The sequence below is a fragment of the Ruditapes philippinarum genome, unplaced genomic scaffold (genome assembly GCF_026571515.1).
Source record: "Ruditapes philippinarum isolate M1 unplaced genomic scaffold, ASM2657151v2 ctg11732_1_1_1_1, whole genome shotgun sequence".
Lineage (NCBI taxonomy): Eukaryota > Metazoa > Mollusca > Bivalvia > Venerida > Veneridae > Ruditapes > Ruditapes philippinarum.
This window is the reverse complement of record NW_026864588.1, coordinates 2,516-23,375: the sequence shown is the minus strand read 5'-3', so window position 1 is coordinate 23,375 and position 20,860 is coordinate 2,516. Positions and strand designations below refer to the sequence as shown.

Here is a 20,860-nt window from a genome sequence, read left to right as displayed (position 1 = left end):
ATTACACAGTCTAGTTGAAACCTATTTGAACGTAATCTATATTTTCAATTTGCATAATATTTCATCCTGTATTTGAAATAAACACAAGTCATATTTGATGAAATCGGATATGTAAAATTATATGGACAGTTGTGCCATGCATTAAATGTTACACTGAACATGGCTTTTTCTTATATCAGTTGAAAAACAACATATTTCGAATACACGAACCTTTGTTTTGACAGGAGGCGGATACAAATTGCTCCCAATTTAAAGTTTCAACGGTTTCTCAGGGAGCCACTCACTGTTTCTATAACCCAAAAGGTAAATCAATTTTATTCAAGGTTTAATTCTATTTACAATATCATATTCTCTAAACTTCTGTTTTTTGTCATTTAAATACAATAAGTATATTTTTTTAATTCACATTTAATATATTTTTTATTTCATGTACGAGCTTTTCCTCAAAATTTGATAATAAATGGATCAATCACGACAAAGGAGACCAATCAGCGGGTGCCTACTTTACCGATAATTCGGATAAACTGATAGAAAGAAACATTAAGTTATAAATAACATCAATTCATTTTTATTATTTGGACAAAATATCAAATGATTTCAAATTCATCAAAATATAGATAATTGGCATATATCTTAAACTTGCTAAAATCAATTTTAAAAACATGTCAAATTCGTCGTGATTGACTGATTTTAATTCAGTTTTTGATTAGCACAAACGATTTAGAAAGTTTAATATAGAAATGAAAAACAAGTTAGGGAGAAGAAAAAGAAAGAAATTTTTTCAAGCACGTTGGTGACGTCCAATTTGCCGAGACGTCGAACTGGCAGTCGATTGACAGTGGACATTGCTACGGGCGGTGCAGTCCACTATTTATAATTAGAATTTTATTATGAATAATTTGTTAATTCATTTTATTACACCGTATTATATTTCTTGGTTTACAATTGTATAAATTATTTTATTATTTTACGTAATTGTCTTATGGAGAAATTGTTTCAACAGTTTAATAGTCACTGTTCACAATCGGCTATGCATTTTATTTATTTTAAAAATGGCATTTTTGTTGTAAGTTTAATTATTGTTTTATTCAGCAACATTTCATTAACGTAAAACCTAGTGTCGTTTATTGCATGTGCGATTTGCTGAGCAATGAAGTTACAGAGGGAAAGACCGTTAATTTGCGTCATTACAAGAGCTCTTTATGATCATCCATTCTATTACAATACAATACGATACCGATTTGTACAGAAATATATGTAGGCAGTTGATCCGACACTATCAACATCATGTGAAACACGTATTGGCTTACTTCATTAATGAGTAAAAAGCTTCTTCGTTAAAGAAATACGCTTCTGACGTCGTTAACGTCAATTTGAAAGTTATACCATACGCCGCATTGCTTTACATGTACATTCCAATAACTGCATAACTCTTTTATTTGTTAATATTTCTTAGTGGTATTTTTATCATTTAGGGGATAGATTCCGATTTATGTTCCGTGTATTTTTATGTAAATGCATTTTACAGTAAGAAAACATTCACAATGTCCGGTTAATGTTTGATCATCCCTCGTATAAAGCGTTTTCTTGTATAGGTATTCTTTCGATTTCTAGTCGATGAGTGGTCAACTTCTTTTCCCCGGTAATTTCTACACACGATATTTAAATACGTGTTCCCACATGCGGAAATGCTAGTATTTCAAAATCATAAAGATAATACAAACATAATATGATAATATGAATAAAGTAGTTAAATTAAATTATATTTGGCGGTTTGGCACCATATACATTCTTTCAATAATTCATGTTACTTCTGTTTAATAGGTTATTTAGCATACATTATTAGGAAAATAAACATTTTGGTTATTATCCAGTACATTAATTTTGATTGCCATTGAGATTAGAGCACAGATGTTTTCCTTATGATCATTGATATATGAATTATTAAGGTTCATAAAATACATTTTTATTTCCATAACTCAAAAGCTTGGGTTGTATTTGTCCCATTTTTCCGCTTAAAATGTTTCTGTTATCATATTCTTCCTACATGCTAAGTTTAAAGAAATTGTATTGAACAGTTTGAACTTTGCCTATATGTCTTTATGAAAAGTCTCGGAAAACGTCATTAATAAAAAGAAAGTTCAAAGTACAACTGTATATTTTTTCTTCTTTTAAATCTAACGTCCCCTTATTATATCAGTAACATGCCTCGCTTCATCAATATAGATCATAACTTTAAATACAAATTATTTCTTTTGTACCCCCGAAACGAAGTTTGGGGGTATATAGGAGTCGCTCGACGGTCGGTCGGTTGGTAGGTCGGTCGGTCCAGCGGTTCGTTGCATTTTTCTTGTCCGGAGCATAACTTGAAGACTGATGGTTGAAATTCAATACAACTTCATACAATGGTCAAACACAATAAGGGGAAGTGCAGTGACCAAGAACCATAACTTTATCTAAAGAAATTACAGAGTTATTTTCTTTGTTTCCTTTCCTTGTCCGGAGCATAAATTGAAAACTACTGATTGGAATTAAAAACAACTTCATGCAATGGTCAAGCACAATAGGGAAAGTGCAGTGCACAAGAACCATAACCCAATCTTGACTAGTTACAGAGTTATTGCCTTTTGTTACCTTTCCTTGTCCGGAGCATAACTTGAAAACTACTTGTTGAAACTCAAAACAACTTCATACAATGGTGAAGCACATTAAGAGGAAGCGCAGTGTTAAGAACCATAACTCATAACTATGTCCAGATTTATTCTAAAGTAACTGCCCTTTGTTACTTTTCCATTGTTTCTCTTTCTTGTCCGGAGCATAACTTGAAAACTTCTAGTTGGAATTCATTATAATTTCATACAATGGTCAAGTACATTGAGAGAAAGCGCAGTGTACAGAAACCATTACTATTTCTTCACTCATTTAAGAGTGTTTGCCCTTTATTACTTTTATTGTCCAATGCATACCTTGAAAATTAATGGTTGGAATCAATGAAACTTCATACAATTTTCAAGGGCAGTAAGATGAAGTGCAGTATACAAGAACCATACCTCTATTTGGAAAAAATACAGTCCTTTGTTATTATTTGTCAAGTGCATAACTTGAAAACTAGTTGTTGGAATTCAATACAATTTCATACAATTGTCAAGCGCAATGAGAGGAAGTGCAGTGCACATTAACAAGAGATCACTCTTCAGTATTTGAATAGTTATTGCCATATGTTCATTTTCCTTGTCTGGTGAATAACTTTAAAACTAATGTTTAAAATGCAATGCTACTTCATTCAATGGTCCAGCGCAATGAGAGGAAGTGCAGTGCTTAAGCAGTGTAACTCTTTCTGGACTTATTACAGAGTAATTCAATAAAACTTTTTCAACGGTCAAGCACATCAAGGAAATGCAACATCAAGAAACACAACTATCTTTAATTGCCCATAACCATAACTCTATTTCAATTCTTTTGCAAGATATTCTGTAACTTTGAATTCTCATTTCTGAAGCAGTATTGCGGGGGTATTATTCACATTTAGTGATAGTTCTAGTATAAAATAATAGTGTACTGCTGAGTGCTTGTTTGTCAAGAGCAAGCTTATACCTTAAATATGATAGGTCTGACAGTGTATTATTATAATAGATCAACTATTATTTTCTGACAAATGATGTTTCTCAAAACCTCGCAAAATATGAAATGGAAGGTTATGTCCGCACAAAAAATGAAATAGAAAGTCATGTCCCTCTCAAAATATGAAATAGAAGGTTATGTCAATTGTTTGGTCTGTTGTATTATTTTGATATATGCATTAGTACAAGTGTATTGTTCATAATGTCACTTGTAACTTCTTTTTCATAAATAGCCTTAATCGATTCATATCTATATTTGTTTGTTTAGAAAACCTTTACTGTGGTCCACATGAGTTCACATGTATAGAAGCTGATCGTTGTATCCCGGAACAGAAACGCTGCGATCGTAACAATGACTGTAATGACAGCGAGGATGAAATTGGATGTGGTAATTAACATACATATATATTAACATGCATACATTTTTAACTACATCTTAAAATGAGTGGTATTATACACATGGGCTACATATTGTGAAATAGGCTATTATAATACCTTAATTTCTTACATTTTATCAAAAGGATGAATTGGTAGTAATATACATAGATATATGACAAAAGCAGTAAACTACAATATTATCATAAAATATGTATTTAGTTCATACAAGATTATTTCAGATAAATCGATTGTGTTGGAAACTTTAAGGTTATTGAAACTCTCTTGAACCTGTTCCTGGAACCAACCAGTACTAAGCAATTCATGTCAATTGACTTGCATCAGACAGGGTTTGAACCCACACGGCCAGCAATCCTCAGATTACTAGTTCAACATCTTAACCAATTTGCCACTCCGCCACAAATACATATTTGTATTGTCAAAATTTAATAGATTGTGGTCATATAAAGTTAACCGAGGGATACTTGATCTGTTAAGCTGGATAGTCGCCCATGAATATAAACAGTATGAGGGTCTTTCTACTAGTAAAGCTACAAAGTTCCTATATGACCATTACAGTGTCCTGTTTCATAAATTCCTGTACTAGATACTAACTATTACCGTAGAATATGATGACCTTATAACATGCTTTATGGATGATTTTTACATGTTGTTTTTATTTTTGTTTTATAAAAAACAACAAAAAAGGAAAATGCCAAGCTTATGAGCAAAATTAACATGCTATTGTGCATGATTTTTCTGTCTGTGAGGGTGCAAGTTTGTTATGTTTTGGTTTATCTAAGGTTTTGATTTAGAAAAAAGCATTTGGAATAATTGTATAATAGAAATTACATTCTACAATGTAGAAATATTGAGTTATTTTTAGCAAATATATTCATTATATAAGCTAAGAAATTGCAGCGTCTGCTGTTTCAGAAGTCAAATGTATGTTTTCAAGTACAAATAAATGATTTTATAGCATTTCTATAAAGCGGCCTTCAACTTTTGTTTTCTGTTTGATCAAATAATTCTGTATTGATTCAAGCTAAGTATTTCGGTAATTTTCTTTTAGAAAATTGCACCATATCACGGTTTTTTGTTTTTCACTAGTTGCTGTCTCCCTTGACGAAGAAAAAAGGGATATAGAAATAGGATTTGTCCGTCCGTCTTTCCGTACGTCCGTCCATCACACGTTCGTGTCCGGTCCGTAACTTTGTCATTTAATAAAGGAATTTGAAATAACACAATTGTTTGTTTTTTTATAACAAGACGATGTGTCATGCGTAACAACCAGACCCCGACCTCCAGCGTCAAGGTCGCACTTGCTCATTCAATGTCAACATTGTTTATTTAAGGGTATATGTCGTGTCCGGTCCATAACTTTCTTATCTTATGAGGGATTTTGTAAAAACTTGCTACGATTGTTCACAATAATAAGGCAATGTCTCATACGTAAAAACTGGTCACCTACCTCCAAGGTCAAGTTCACACTCGGAGGTCAAAGATTAACATAGTCTGTTAACGGGTATATTTTGTGTCCAGTCCATAACTTTTTCATAGGATTTGGAAATTACACGGTACAAATAGCCACTATAATAAGAGGATGTGTCACGCCCAACACCTGCATTCCTACCTCCAAGTTAAAAGTCAAACTCAGAGATCAAAAGTTAACATAGTTTGTTATAGGGTATATTTTGTGTCCGATCTAGTACTTATTCATAGTTTGAGGGATTTTGACATAACACATATATAAGGTTTATTTTGTGTCCAGTCTTTTTCATAGATCAAGGGATATACTTTTCACAAATAATCACAATAATAAGACGATATGTCAGGCGGAAAACATGGATCTCTACCTCCAAAGTCACACTTAGAGGTCAAATATTGTTATAGTCTGTTATAGGGTATATTTTTGTCCGATCTATAACTTCTTCATAGTTCAAGGGATTTTCACAAATAGTGTCAATAATATAGCGATATGCCCTGTTTAAAACTTGTATCCTACCTCGAAGGTTAATGTCACACTTTGAGGTCAAAGCTTAGCATGACAGATTTTTTTCAATTTCGTGTTTCAATTTACTTCTATGATAAATAAATTGTTGTATTTGCAGATGTAGCATTGATCATAATTTTGGATTAAAAGTCCTGAGATCCATACCAATATCTTTTGAAATATCACAATTGTATGCTTTATATAAAATTTCCCTGAGGCGGGGGACGTTCGTAACTCTGTTACAAATTCTTGTTAGACAAGAAAGCAGATTAAAAATTATACAATACAAACCTTGCAGCATCATTCAGACTTTAATTACATTATTATGATTTTAAGCTGCACCGAAGTCTTAATGATAATCTGTGTATTTCAGATTTCCAGCAAGTTGTAAGCAAGTGTAGAGGAGGAGAGTTTCAGTGTGACCAGGGTGTTTGTTTCCCGGATGAATGGTGGTGTGACGGCTATAGAGACTGTAAGGATTTTTCTGACGAGACGTACTGCTGTAAGTTACTAAAAATTGATTTTATAATTGTATGAGCCCTGCTGGGGTCACATCCATGTTTCTTCATAATGCCACCAGTATCTTTTGGAACCATATATCTATTTTCATTAATAGCTAGAGTCAATACTTTAAATATTTTGTCTTTTTTTCCAAAAAAGAAAAAAAAGAAGCATATATAAAAATACAGGAGATTTCATTAGATTTTCATGTTGTTTGAATTAAGAAGTAATCTTTTTGGCTTGATAAAAAAACTTTACGATGATGAAGTGAGCTGAATGAACAGTTCTGTTTTGTACACAACATGATTTGGCCCCCATGATTATAAGATGAGGGACATAAGTGAATAGTTACGGTGGATGTTTAATGCCTTTTTAAAGTGAGATAATTGACGCATGTTTGGCCGATTTAGGAAAAGATAGGTCATTGAAAATTTCCAACGATACTTTATAAATGATACCAGAGATGGCAATGCTATTATATTAGTTTTCCTAATAACTCGGAGCAAATTATATGGGTGGTTCCTAAGTACAGTATTTACATAATAACAAAATAAAGATCATTTTTTGAAATTGGATTTTGTTTTATTTAATGTTAATTGCACGGTTGTGCAGGCTGGCCTGGCTTTATACTGGTAGCAAAGGCTATCACTTTAGGCTCAAGCAGGTTTAGGAGAAGATTGTGTGTTATGGTGTTGTAACATTGGGTAGTGTTTTTCAAAATTTATTCCTTCAGTCACCCTTGAAATAGGGATAGTGCTCATAGACAGGAGATTCATCACAATGATTCATTTCCCCTTTATATAAATATATCATTGGATTGAATTGAATTAAAATTTATTTTTTATGAGTAAGTTAGTCATGCATGCCATCCAAAAATTGATATATTTTCTTTATATGTAATTATGATTCATCTGAGAATGCTAGCGTTGACAATGATATGCCATTTAACACCGGTATTGTGACAGGCCACCCTGCATTGATACTTGAACTTGCCTTTTAAATTTACAATCAGTATGGAATCAGATGAGCAAATTCAAAATTTATAGGTTACCTTTTAACAGATAATGATTTTTTATGAGCATAAATGGAAACATGTCCGGGGTCCGTACTCTCAGTGCCAGAAATGGTGGATGGAACTTCATAAAACCTGGAATACATATATACATAACATAACATATCATAGCATAACATACATAACATACCCATACCAAAAAATACCATTCCATATCAAGCCATACATCTGTACATTTGTACAGACTTACCAAGCTGTTACTGTTAGCCACTTAGTTTCATGATTTTGATATCTGAAATCCCTGAAAAAAGAATAGACTGAGCCATAATTAAATGCTGGGCAAGTCTATTATATGAATGTAGTGTGAAATAGGTAAGCTTTTAATTGGTATTGGTGCGTAAATCATTGCTTGAAGATAGTGATCTAGATGAAATAAATTGATTTTACCCCAGTAGTTAGTTACCCCATGAAAGAGTTTAATTTCAGTTATCTATATTAAATCCTCTATGATAAAATCTCAATTCAAGTGTTAGGAGTGCAATATATTTCATTGTTGCATTATAAAGTATGATTTATTATAGATAACTGGGAAACAAAAATATTATTAAAGCTTTTTATTCTGTTATCTATGCTAAGATTGTGATGTTTTATAGTTTTGTAAATGTCAAAGAGTGTAAACTTTAAAGTATATGAAAAAAGCAGTAGTGAAGAAGTATTTGAATAAAACTTATGTTATTTTAGAAAAAAAATATTTCTCGCAAAAATTGCAACATTACTTATATATTTGCTTTCATAGTCTTTGTCCACGAATCTATTAAATAGAGACAACCCTTTCAAATTGAAATGCATATAAAATCATCTCATTTCAACTTGTTAAAAAATAATGCATAAAACAGTAATTTTAATTAATTTGTTAAAAAAGCTTATTAATTACTTGAATCTGTAATAATCAGGATGTAAACTTTCATTTGAAATTTATTTTTGTTATTTATGAACTAAATTTCATTTTTTTTTTGCCCCTTTTTTCAAAGTTACGTAAATTTATTTTGAAGTGTATTACAGTTCATAATTATACCCCCGCACAAAAAGTTGTAAGAGGGATATACTGGAATCAGCTGGGACGTCCGGCCGTCACCCCGTCCGTCCGTCCGTCCGGGCGAACATGCAATGGTCTATGAGCTTCATTCCGTCCATAATTTTAGTCAAAAAGAAGGAAATCTCATAATCCAACTGGTTTATGTAGTAATTTTACTGGTTTATGGATCAAAGAAAAAGCACATAAACCCTAATTGTTAACATGTCCGTCCGGCCGTCAGTCGATTTGTCATTGTCTGCCCAATAACTTAAGATTTCTTTGACCCACAGTCTTCATATTTTGTATTTATATTGGTCATGATTAGTAGATACTAGTAATCCCTTTTTAATTTTAGGCCACCAGGTCAAAGGTCAAGGTCACAGAGCCTTGACTATAAAAATATTGTCCGCCCAATAACTTAGGATTCCTTTAACCCACAGTCTTCATATTTGGCATTGAGGTTAGTCATGATTAGTGGATGACTCCTATTGATTATGAGGTCAATCAGTTCAAGTTCAAGGTTACAGGGGCCTTGACTAAAAAAAGTTTGACCCCTATATATTTTGAGGTTACTGGGTCAAAGGTCAAGTTAACAGGGACTTTGAATCCGCCCAATAACTTATGAAATCTTTAACCAACTGCCTTCATATTTGGCATAAAAGTTGATCATAACCATTGAGTGATTCCTATTGATTTTGAGGTCACCGGGTTAAAGGTCGAGGTCACAGGGCCTTGACTAAAACAAAAAGCTTTTCCGCTCAATTTCTCTTGTCAACAGTCTTCATATTTGATATTGAGGTTGTTTATAACTAGCAGATGATCCCGTTTGATTATTAGGTGACTATGTCAAATGTCAAGGTCACAGGCATTTTTACTATAATAAGCTTGTCTGCTCAAATGTTTAAGAATGCCTGTCGGCAGTATATTGATTTTGACATTTTCACATTTGATGTATGTAGAATTCATAACTTAGCAATGCACTGGCTTAGTAATTACAGATTTGACAGGGAGGTTGTCCTCGAGTTCTAAATGGCCACTGTTGATTCTGACAAAGTGGAATGCGGGGGTATTTACGCCATGACAGTGGAAGTTCTTGTTTAAACCGTTTTAATTTTCTGAATTTTATTTTATTGTTGACAATTTTTGAGGGCATTTTGAAACGCGAAGATTGGTAATAGCGACTTCCAGCAGAAATCAAAGTAACATAATTATGCATAAAATTTTATTGCTTGGAGATTTTAATAGATATAAATAGACGAAATGATACATTTGAACATATAAGTTTTGACCCGTCGATCAGCAGTTGCATACTTCTAAACAGACTGTTTCTTGACTGCTATTTACGAACAGTCAATAGTTTGATGTAAATTGAAAAAAAAACGGATATGGGCAAAACCTGTATGTGATATGTTTTAACCATAATATGAAAAGAAAACATATTCATGATTTTCATACTATCGGTTCAAAAGTTGTTTTTAATTGTTTCCAGTCCAAAACTTTGATTATCAAACGTCAACAGGTATGTCGTTATCTTATACATCATGTTTAAAATATTTTCAGTATCAAATAATTTAATATTGGCTTACAGATATAAAGCACCATTATCAAATCTTAAATATAAACTCTCTTTTTGTACTTTTATTTTCAGTGTAATAAAAGCATAGCCTTTGCAATCATTCATTCCACCAAATTTGAATATGTAGTATTTTGATAAAGATCATTTTTCAGACATTCCAGATCAGATCAAAACAAAATGATGCAAACTATAATAATCATACTTCAAAAAATAAGACACTATTAAGATTTAGAATTCAAATCATTTATTAAATATTATTTTAAATTTTATTTGCTAAGCATAGCCTTTCTTGTTTGTGAATTACAGAGTTGATTCTAAATCAACGAACCCTCTACACACTGCATCAAGGTAAGATTTAACTTCATGTCTTGAAGACATACATGATTTACATTTACAGGGGTTATAACATGTGTAACGGTCCTTATATGTATTACTGAACTTACCAATACCAATATTTATTCTGAGATTTTTACGAAATAAACGCAGGCTGTAAAAGTACCCGTGCACTTCTCATAGAAGTTTAATTTTATAGGCATATTTAACATATTCTCAGGTTGAAAACTGTATGCAAAGTGCTGTTTGATTTTTTTTTAGATATAGATTTTGAATGGTATTACATTGACTGTATGCGTTCACTTGAGGTAGTAATGATTGACATCAAGTCTTCAAATTTGGTATGTTATATATACTAACTATAGTCAATGCAGAATGTCTTAATACCTGTTTTTCCTGACAAGTCCCAAACCTTTTTGTTAGACAACCAACTTCAAGATTCGTTATACCCTTTTTATTGAAAATGAATTGATAAAAATAATATTAGACAACTTATCGATGTCAAGTTTTATTACCATTAAGATCTATATTTACCAATACATTTTCAAGTATATAGACATACATACGATTTTAACAGTTATTCAAAACTTCATTAAAAAGTGCAAAAATGGCGTTGACCTATTACATAAATGCCGTAACAGCGATGGGGAATCGACCTAAAGCGGCTTTATCGACGTCAAAGTATTAAGATGAACTCTCCTCGACAATCAAAACGCTGAAAGTGGTGTTTTCCAAAGATTTGACGAAAATTGTAATATTGAAATATTGCACCGCAATTCCCTGTTGAAGTCATTGGTAGCGGGCACCATTCTTTTATTTGACTAAACTTACGGTCCAAATTAACATATTTTAGCATATTATCATATGTTAGCTGTAAAAAGCAGAATCCAGAGGTAAGTCGGGGATAAGATACCAGTCAATTAATTTACCTAACGAATAAGTAACACACCAGTCAATTCATAAAGGCTGATTTTGATACGCAAACGTATTAAAATGTGCATCGGGGACATTGACCTTAGTGTCGAACTGTTCAATGACTTCATAGATTAAGAGGGAGGACTTCCTACTTGTTGATTTATCTTTTTGTAAAAATAAAAAAACAACATACGAGGCATGTACCGCACGTGTTATGTTGAGTTTGTCTATATGAATTCTGTGAACGATTCAAAAACGGCCGTTGATGACAAAAATAACACAAACTGTGAGGCTGTGATCACCGTTAATTCACCCTTTCAGCAGATCGTAAGATCTTTCTTTAACATAAATGCAAACCGATTTCCCAAATATTTGTTTCCCTCTGGTTTTTTTACCGTTGTCTTGTTTATGATCATGCCACTTTTAAACAAGTGCTGGCGATACTTTACTAAATTTCTCTGTATGGTCGATTTCGTCAATAGAGATTCGCAAAAAACTGTGTTATTGTTCGCTGTGCAAATCACATTTTTTGTTAATGTGTGAATTTGGTCAAATTAAATGACGTCAGCAGACCAGACGGCGCTCACGAGATATTTAACAAACACAACATCACATATAAAATAATTTAAGAGGTATAACATGCACGTATTCTAGGAATTATCACATGTACGTTTATATTATGATATTGTGTATCTAATCCTATGTTGAAGTTAGTGAATGGTAAAAGAATTAAATAGATTTAAGGACTTTTCTTCATATATATTGTGTTCAAAATTGTGTGGTCTTTCCTAATTCATGAAGACCATCTATGTGGTTTTGTTTTATAGAACCGTAAAACGTAGTTTTAAACAACAATAATAAAAACAACACTTTTATTTTGAAATAAGGATTTATCACACTTGTTCTCAATTCTTAAAAGCAATGAAACAAGTCGTATGCAGAAGATTAAAGCAACGAAAGAAGAAAAATCAATTTGTAAAATCAATTAAAGATCAATGTTTTGAAATTCATAGTACCTTTATAAATTAAACATTTATAAGTGTGTTGATTGCATGATTTTTAAAGTCTTTTTCAATTAGATATGAAACAGGATTGTTTACCTTCAGGGATATACCTATTTTAAATGTTTTGTACATGATGTGCCTGGGAATTTCGAGGAATCTTCGGTTTGTAACACAGAAACTACCACTCTTCCTGGAAAAGTATATCTAAGGTAATTTCTATCTTACTTTATTTGGTAAAAATGATACCATTCACTACATGCTTGTATACATCATTGGCACGTTTTATCTTTATTATATATGAACATTAGATATTTAACCTAAACAGTTTTTCAGACTTACAGGTACATTTTGAAACGCTTTCATTTGTTAATTTAAACATAGCGTGATCTAACATAATGATGGTACTCTTTGGCAGTTCACGAAATGTAACAAGGACACACACGATGGCTGACACTCTTGCAATCATTCAATACTTTTTACATCATGTCAAAAACACTTGCAATGTAACCTGAAAGGATCCCCTTGCCGTAAACATACATTGCATCACTTTATTACTTATAATCACAAATATATATTAAATAAGCTGCCTAGTGACAGCATTATCAATATATAATTAACACGCCTTATTATTCATGTATCTTCTTGTCTAAATACTAAGTGCATGCTTGTAAATATTACCTTCAATTAATATGTCAAACACAAAATCATTATAAACATGGAACAAATTAGACTACAGCATGTAAACTCGCCAGTATATTGTGCTAATCACAATCAACAACATTATATTTTTTTTATTTCTCTCTTCAACGTGTGCTGCTAAGTATACAAGTTAAAAATAGAAATATAGTACAGAAAAAAACATACCCGACAGACGTAAACAGTTAATTTCACCTGGAATGTACCATTTCAATTTCATGTGACAAAATTTGCAATTACAAACACGTTTAAAATGCCGAAGAAAAACAAAATAAGCGGATAAAATACTCAATTCTACAGACATATAGAATACAACCAATGCAAAGCATAAGTTACAAAATATATATTAACCAATAAAAAAGAAATAAGCTCTGAAATTTATTAAACAACCTCAAGCACACTAAGTTCAATACAGATTTAACCAAGAAATTTTAAATATAAATATATTTGTGTTGATAAAAGACAGTAATAATATAGTCTGTTTCTTTTCTAAAAAAAATATGCCAGAAAAGATTAAATGTCTCGATAATATATTTTTTGGAAGCTGTTGAGAATATGTATAAAAAAGGGAAAACAGGGAATATCTTTGATTGAGAATGAGAACATAAGAAACCATGTTCACACTAAAACATGTATAATAATGTGAGAACCTTTAGGCTTATAATCGTTAAATTCGCTGGTAGTTTTGTTACGTTAGAAGGTGTTTTAAAATGCTCACAATAACCTTCAACAAGATTTCGTAAAAACAAATACATGTTTCGAAATGTATTATTAATGTTTCGTGAAAACGAATTATAATTTTGTAAAAAAGAATAAATATTTCGTTTAGACGAATTAATATTTCGTAATTAAGAATAAATAATTAAAAATTAATTTCGTAAAAAATAATTTATATTTCGTATAAATAAATCAATATTTCGTAATTACAAACTTATATTTCTGGTTACGAATTTATATTCCATAAACACGACTTATCTTTTCGTAATCTCGAATTAATATTAATTTCGTTAAAACGTATAAAGTCCCGGAAAAAAGTGTTGAAATTGTCAATGTTTTGTCACTGATATATCTACAGTATTACAGTAATGAATACAGCATACACGATTACCTAAGTGTTATAAATGATTGATTGTATATTTTAAATAAAATAGTATATGAGTCAATATTGGTATCTGTGATTTGGAGGTTTGATGCGTATAAATTAACCACGAGGGCTAAAGGCAACAATTCAAACATACGTATCAGACCTGATTGTTTTAATTTTTACAACGGTGACCGATAAATCTATATTATTTCTCCACCCGTATTACTAGAAACAGCATAGCTATGAATGAGTTGTTTACTTAGACTAAAGTCAATATTCAGCTTGTAGATTTTTCTAATATCAGTTAAATCAGCTGATATGGATAAACATGTTGCGTAATTGTATGTTTGGTGCAGTTTCAGTGTCATTATAAGAACGGAAATTATCAAGGCTCCTTCTAACCATCTTTTCAGTATAAAAAGAACAGTCCCATTAACATTTTGCATTTTATTTTGCGAAAATGACAGTCAGGAATCATGTTAAATTGTGGTTTCCGCCAAGTGATATTTTAGAAATCACTGTCCAAATATGACATGTTTCATACGCATTTTTTTCATCATAAGCCAAATTGCTCCAATATATAAACACCATTGTGTGATGCTAATCTTTGTGAAATAAATCAAACTTAAACTGTTCATATACTTGATAAAGGAAGATGACATGTTTTCCATGCTAATGTGTTTTCATGTTATCAGAGATACTTAAGATATGCCATCTATCAAAACACAACCATATATAAAAACCACAGAGCAGTCTCTCAAGATATATGAAGCAATTGTAGCCTAGATATGACCGGATGTAAGAGTCAACAAACTGTGTATTGTTCGCATATCTTTGAATAAGAGATCGTGCGGTCTCTTTATATGTCTGTAAGATGCGCTTCTTAACTATTTTCTTCAATTTTATTTTCGAATTATATGGCAAATGAACTTAAATGTAAATATCAAATTGCAGGAGAACACGAGGCCGTTTTTTTACATTTAGAATGGAGGCAAACATAACACATGTAAACGGCAGCATATCATTTCAGGTGTACCTATCGAGTATGGAAACACGTAAGTAAACTCCATAAAGCTTAAGGGATAAAATCTAAAGAATATTCTTTGTAAATGATTCACCAATTATAACATCTACAAATTCGATAGAAATAAGTATTTTAACATGTTAACTAAAAGATAACTAAAAATCTATAAAAATGCTGACTTGTTGAGATTATTTTTGAAACTAATTTATAACAGTTCCATTAGTTAATATTTGATTATTCTAACATGGGAATGGGTTATTATTAAGTTTAGTTTAGTTTTACGAAATTCAGTCTTGCTAATGTCGATTTTTTGGAAGCTTTAACCGTATTGAAACAATCTGGTATCCGTTCTTGGAGCCAACCAGTACTAAACAATAAGTGTTAAGTTTCTTGATAACAGACACAAAGGCTTTCCACTTGCGAGGTTTGACCTGTTTTTACAATTTCTACATTGCCAGTCTGATGTGGCAACGCCGCCGATGGGTTATTTGTTTTCAATTACGTCTTTCAATTACTGACTGAAAAGCCTCTGGCAATATGATATTCTAAGACTTAGAAACCTCAAAGAATACTTTTTACTTCTAGTATAATATGGAACACTCGCGTTATCATGGAATCTGAATATGTCACTTGAATGTCACTTTGCAATCAATACTCAATTTTCAATTATCTCTTCATTAATTATACAGTACAAATCATTTATCTTACCGGTTGCGAACCTTTTTACGATATGTTTGAATTAATAATTGTTTGTGTAAGACTTTTGATACTTTGTCTGTAGAAAATGGTGAGCCATGTTTTGAAAGTATTGAAATTGACGACAAACAGGTACCAAACACTCAAGTCACTGTTTCTTCTGGAACCACAGAACAAATACCTACAAATACGAACACCATATTTACTGTTTGGATTCATGATGCTACAGATCTGACACCTTGGATTTTGGTTTGTATAATTCATGTAAAGATATATTCTCTCATAAAAGAAAAAAAAACGATAACACATTGAACAATACTTTAACCGGGAATAGAGTGTTTTATTACATATAAGTATTAACACGTTTTTACATTTTCAATTTGGAAGCATTGAGAAACCATTCTTTCTGCAGCTTTACTTGACTAGAACAAATCTATTTCTTATTTCCTTACATGTGAGTAAAAATGATTATATTTTTGTCAATATCTTATCTATATATACTAGAACTCTTATTTTTAAGTATATACATATGAATAATAGTAATCCAGATTGTCTTGGCAATGTGTAATCTTTATCAAATAGGTTTTACTCTACTATTTACAACTTATTGTATTTGTGAAACTTGTTTTTCTGTAACCTTTAAGGATAAAAATAGTTTAGTAATACCAGCTTATAACATGTAGGGAAAATTCATGTAGGAGGGAATTGTTATAAATATGTTATCTATAATTAACTCTATTTTCGGTTTTGATAATAAGGAGGTGATTGGTGAAAATATCGCAAATATCTCTTTTTAGAAAAATTAAGATCATTGCAGATGTTAAAATTCCTAACTTTATAATTTTAGTGATTTTAATTCAAATGAGCGTCAATGAAATTTTAAATTACGTCAAAAATATTTAAACAAACTTTAGACATTTTAAGGTAGTTCATCGCAGTGCTTTTTTTACAAACGAAAGACAATAATTAAACACTGTTACGGTTGAATGCACACACTTCAAAACTAGAAGTACAATCAAGGTAATCGCTTCTTTGGCTCAGTAGTCTAAAGTGTGTAAGCAAGAGGTAATGTCTTTGAACAATTGGTATTTTTCTGATGCACTTGCATCATTCTTCTGTGACTGAAAATATCGTACGAGTACATACGTATTGTTGAGATACATTACTTGTAAATTAAAAATAATTCAGACACACGTCAACAATTTTAGTACAAATAATTTTTATCAATTTAGGTCGATTTAATTGATGTAACAACAATAGAAGGAGTTGGTGTTTACGTTTCGAAAGAATGTGACATGTGGACCACGTTCAGTTTTTATTTTGGCAACAATAAGGATACATTACAGTTATACAAAGACATGGTATACTCGTTTGTGTAAACATATCTAAAAAACAAAAAACAAAACAACAAAACATAAGTATATATTTTAAAGCAGCATGCTTCTCTATTCATGGTAACTTTCATGAAACTAAAAATGGTTTTAAAAGAAGCATAGTGTCAAGTGTACTAAGGAAGTACTTTACACATAGAAAACAGCACTTAAAATCTACGAAAAATTCCAAAATTAGATCACAATATGCAAAAATAGTCCTTACTGCAATAGCAACACAGGAAAGATTTAGTGATAAATACTGCAAAATTCCAACAATAATTGTATGTAACATGAAACTAATTGCTTAAAGTATAAATATTTTTACTTTCCTTATAATTTTAGTACATTTTTCTCAAGGCTGATTCTCTTAAGATAACGTTTCTCATCTGGCGGCTGCAGTTTTACTACATATACGAGCTCGTACTTTTGATTCAATGTTAATGTTAAAGTATTCAAGATAACTTTGATGATAGTGCCTATTTATTTATTTAATGTCTGTCTATATTTTGAATTATGTTCCAAATGCTATATGACACCAAAACGTGTATTTCACCTGAAACATCAAAAATATTAACTGCGTTAACTGAAATCGTTAAAATGTTATTGAATATCAAGGAAACACGATGGTGTTCCTTGTCCGAAATGACAGAGTTACAATACAAGCCGTGCCTTGTTAACTAATATATTAGAGAAACTTTTAAAACTGGCTACTAATTGGCAGAATTATGTAGTATGTAATGTTACATCAATTGCTTTACGTTTGCATTGTTAGAGATAACAATAGTAAGGTATTAAGCGATTGTGTCCTTTGTTCCTTTGTTTGGATGAAATACATCTGTACATTTCAACACACACACACCCTTTAACTTTATATTTAGCCACACTTATAAAGTTTAAGAAATTCTTATTGCAGTTCTGATGGTTTATCTTGGTATATATATAGACTGATTTTAAATTTTATGAATCAGAAATATTGCATTATCAAAACCAAGCCGTTGTCAAAAAGGACGTTGATATGTACAATTAACTCGAAGAATGAAATAAAATAAATGTTGAAACAATAAATGTGTATTGGCGATTCATTATTTCAGGAATTTAGAATATTTCCACCTGAAAACTTTTGGAATAGCAATCAAGTGTTCATTCTGCCGAGACCAATCAATGGAAGATACGCAAAGTTCAAACATTCATTTGAAAAGCCAACAAGCAAATCAAGATGTTTAAATTTCAAGTTGTTTGGCTGTAAACTGACACGTAAGTTAACAATTAAGGAATGTATGTTTGTTTAATATTAACGAATGATATATTGTAACACAATTCGAGTAAAGAAATTCTTAAGATACAACTATACTTGATATTATATACATTATCTCTCATTCATCAGGTATAACTGACATCAACAGCACCGAATCATCTGAAATGCTACATGTCGAATATGAATTGTTATCTGCCGATTCAACTGTCTTGAAAACGAATCTTACAAGATGTATTGAACTTTGTAGTATTCAGACAAATTGTAGTGTTGCCAGTTTTAAAACTATGTCTAACATAACTATAGAAGATGATAACGAACATCATGGACCAAATGGATCAATCGAACCAGTCGGAATTTGTAATCACTACATGTATAGTCCGTTTGGATTATGGAAAAGTAAGAAGATTACCAATGATGGGCAATGTTTTGCCAAACTACAAAACATTGGTATGTAAACATTTCGTAATAAAGTCTTTTTTTCAACAGTACAGGTATTGTTTCATACGCTTTTCATATTATTAAATAGAGCATAGTTTCTTGTAAAATGCAGATGTGACCTAGATAAAACAGCATGAAGTATCAGTGTTATTATCATAACTGTATTACAGCTACAGTAGTATCAGACTTGATTTTGCATATTATAGATCTTAGTTAATGATTTGAACATAAGCCTTATGAATGAAAAAGTTATAAACACAATTGAAATAAATATTTCCTAACAACTTCTTCCCATTATTGAAGTAAGTGTAGTATAAATGTAATCTACCTCTAATTTCAAAAATATACTGTATAAGTATATGGATTGATCATAATATTCTTTATAAAATCCCGGATTAAAATAATTTTGCTCAAGTTGTAGTAAATTTGTACTTTTATTCCGGCTTCTTTCCATAATAGGTTATGAAGACAAATACTAAAATTTATGTTCTCCATTTAATGTAATACGTTGGGCCTTTTTGCTTTGCTAAACTTGTCCTAAGATTGTCTTTATTATGCAAGTCATGAGAAATCCTATCAATCAGGCATGTGAGCCTCCATATAAGCTTATATTTAGGCTATGTTTTTTAATTTACACAGGAATTATGATGTCGTTCCCGAGAGCTAAACGCAAAGATGGATTGCTTTTTGGTCACGTACAATACGTAGATAAAGACTCCATTATAACGTCCTTAAGTTACCCCTTCAGGGCAATTTTTGACAGTGATCTACAGTGGATTGTAAACTTCAAACCAAATCAATTTGCTAAATTGGTTTTCACAAACGTCTCTTTATCAGAGGTATGCATGCATTCATTATACAAAAATAAGGTGCTATCTTTGACACAGTAGGTCCTTACAAGCAAAGTGTCTAAGATCCCTCTTAGACTTTGTAAAAGTTGAGTACATGCAGCTATTTTGTACCATTAATAAGTCACTAATGAATAAGTGGTGTTCAGTTTATAATCACAGTATTTTAGTGTTTTCGAATATCTCGTCAGCCACCTTGTTAATCTCAAATAAGAGGTATTGTCTTTACGTTATTCAATGATATTTATAAAACTGAATATTAATAAGTAACTTTTAAAAGCTAATGACTCCTTATCGCGGTCAGGTTTTTACCAAAAGGTATCATGTGGAATGATTGTTTACTGGAAGTCATACTTGGTTTTTATTTAGGGGACAGAGAAGAGCTGTTGCGGTTTTCTGAATCAGCGATTGCCGGTTTTTTAAAGTGATTGCCTTCAAAAAGTCTTCTGAAATTCTAATTAGTTGCTCGAGAATATAAAAACCGAGTCTAAGATTTTCAAAATGGCGGCGCCAACAAAATTATGAATATTTTCACACATGTGATATTGTGAGAATATTTTATGTTGTATTCCAAAAATTGATATTTTACACATATGTTTAAATACGCAAAAAAATATCGATTTGATAGGAAAAGAAAGGAAATTTATAGACACTAATGCATTTGATAATCAAATTGTTTCTTTTGAACAATCAGTACCATACAATAAATACGGAAATGATGAATATAATTGCAAAGTATTATATAATGTTAATATATATTCGGTTGCCACGCTCCATAAATCAAACTTTCCAGAAAATAAATTGTTCAATTCTAAGTGTGAAAAACTAGGTTTACATATTGCGTTCCTTTAAGTAAATCACTTAATGCCTAAAAAACGACGAAATAAAATACAATCTTTTAAACAAATCAAATTCACCTGCTATTTTCGGCTTTACTGAGACATTTCCTGGTGTTGATGCAACAGAGGATGAATTAAAAAAAAAAAAATAACACGCGAAAGAAAGGAACGTAAAAGTTGTCACAAAGGCGGGGGAATTGTAA

The 20,860-nt window shown here is 31.3% G+C and overlaps 1 protein-coding gene and 1 long non-coding RNA gene across 2 annotated transcripts; both read left to right on the top strand.

The window, feature by feature from the left end:
* The first annotated feature begins 222 nt into the window (after positions 1–222).
* LOC132726191 (uncharacterized) lies at positions 223–6,484 on the top strand. The gene is made up of 3 exons (XR_009625156.1): positions 223–303; positions 3,889–4,008; positions 6,362–6,484. It is a non-coding gene; the product is annotated as an uncharacterized LOC132726191 (long non-coding RNA).
* Positions 6,485–15,142: 8,658 nt separating this feature from the next.
* LOC132726192 (uncharacterized) lies at positions 15,143–19,809 on the top strand (the record flags this gene model as incomplete). Its single annotated transcript, XM_060711463.1, has 6 exons — positions 15,143–15,239; positions 15,990–16,153; positions 17,137–17,265; positions 18,369–18,531; positions 18,662–18,979; positions 19,610–19,809. Coding segments are annotated over exons 1-6 (1,044 nt in total), but the record flags the coding sequence as incomplete, so codon positions are not given.
* Positions 19,810–20,860: the final 1,051 nt, after the last annotated feature.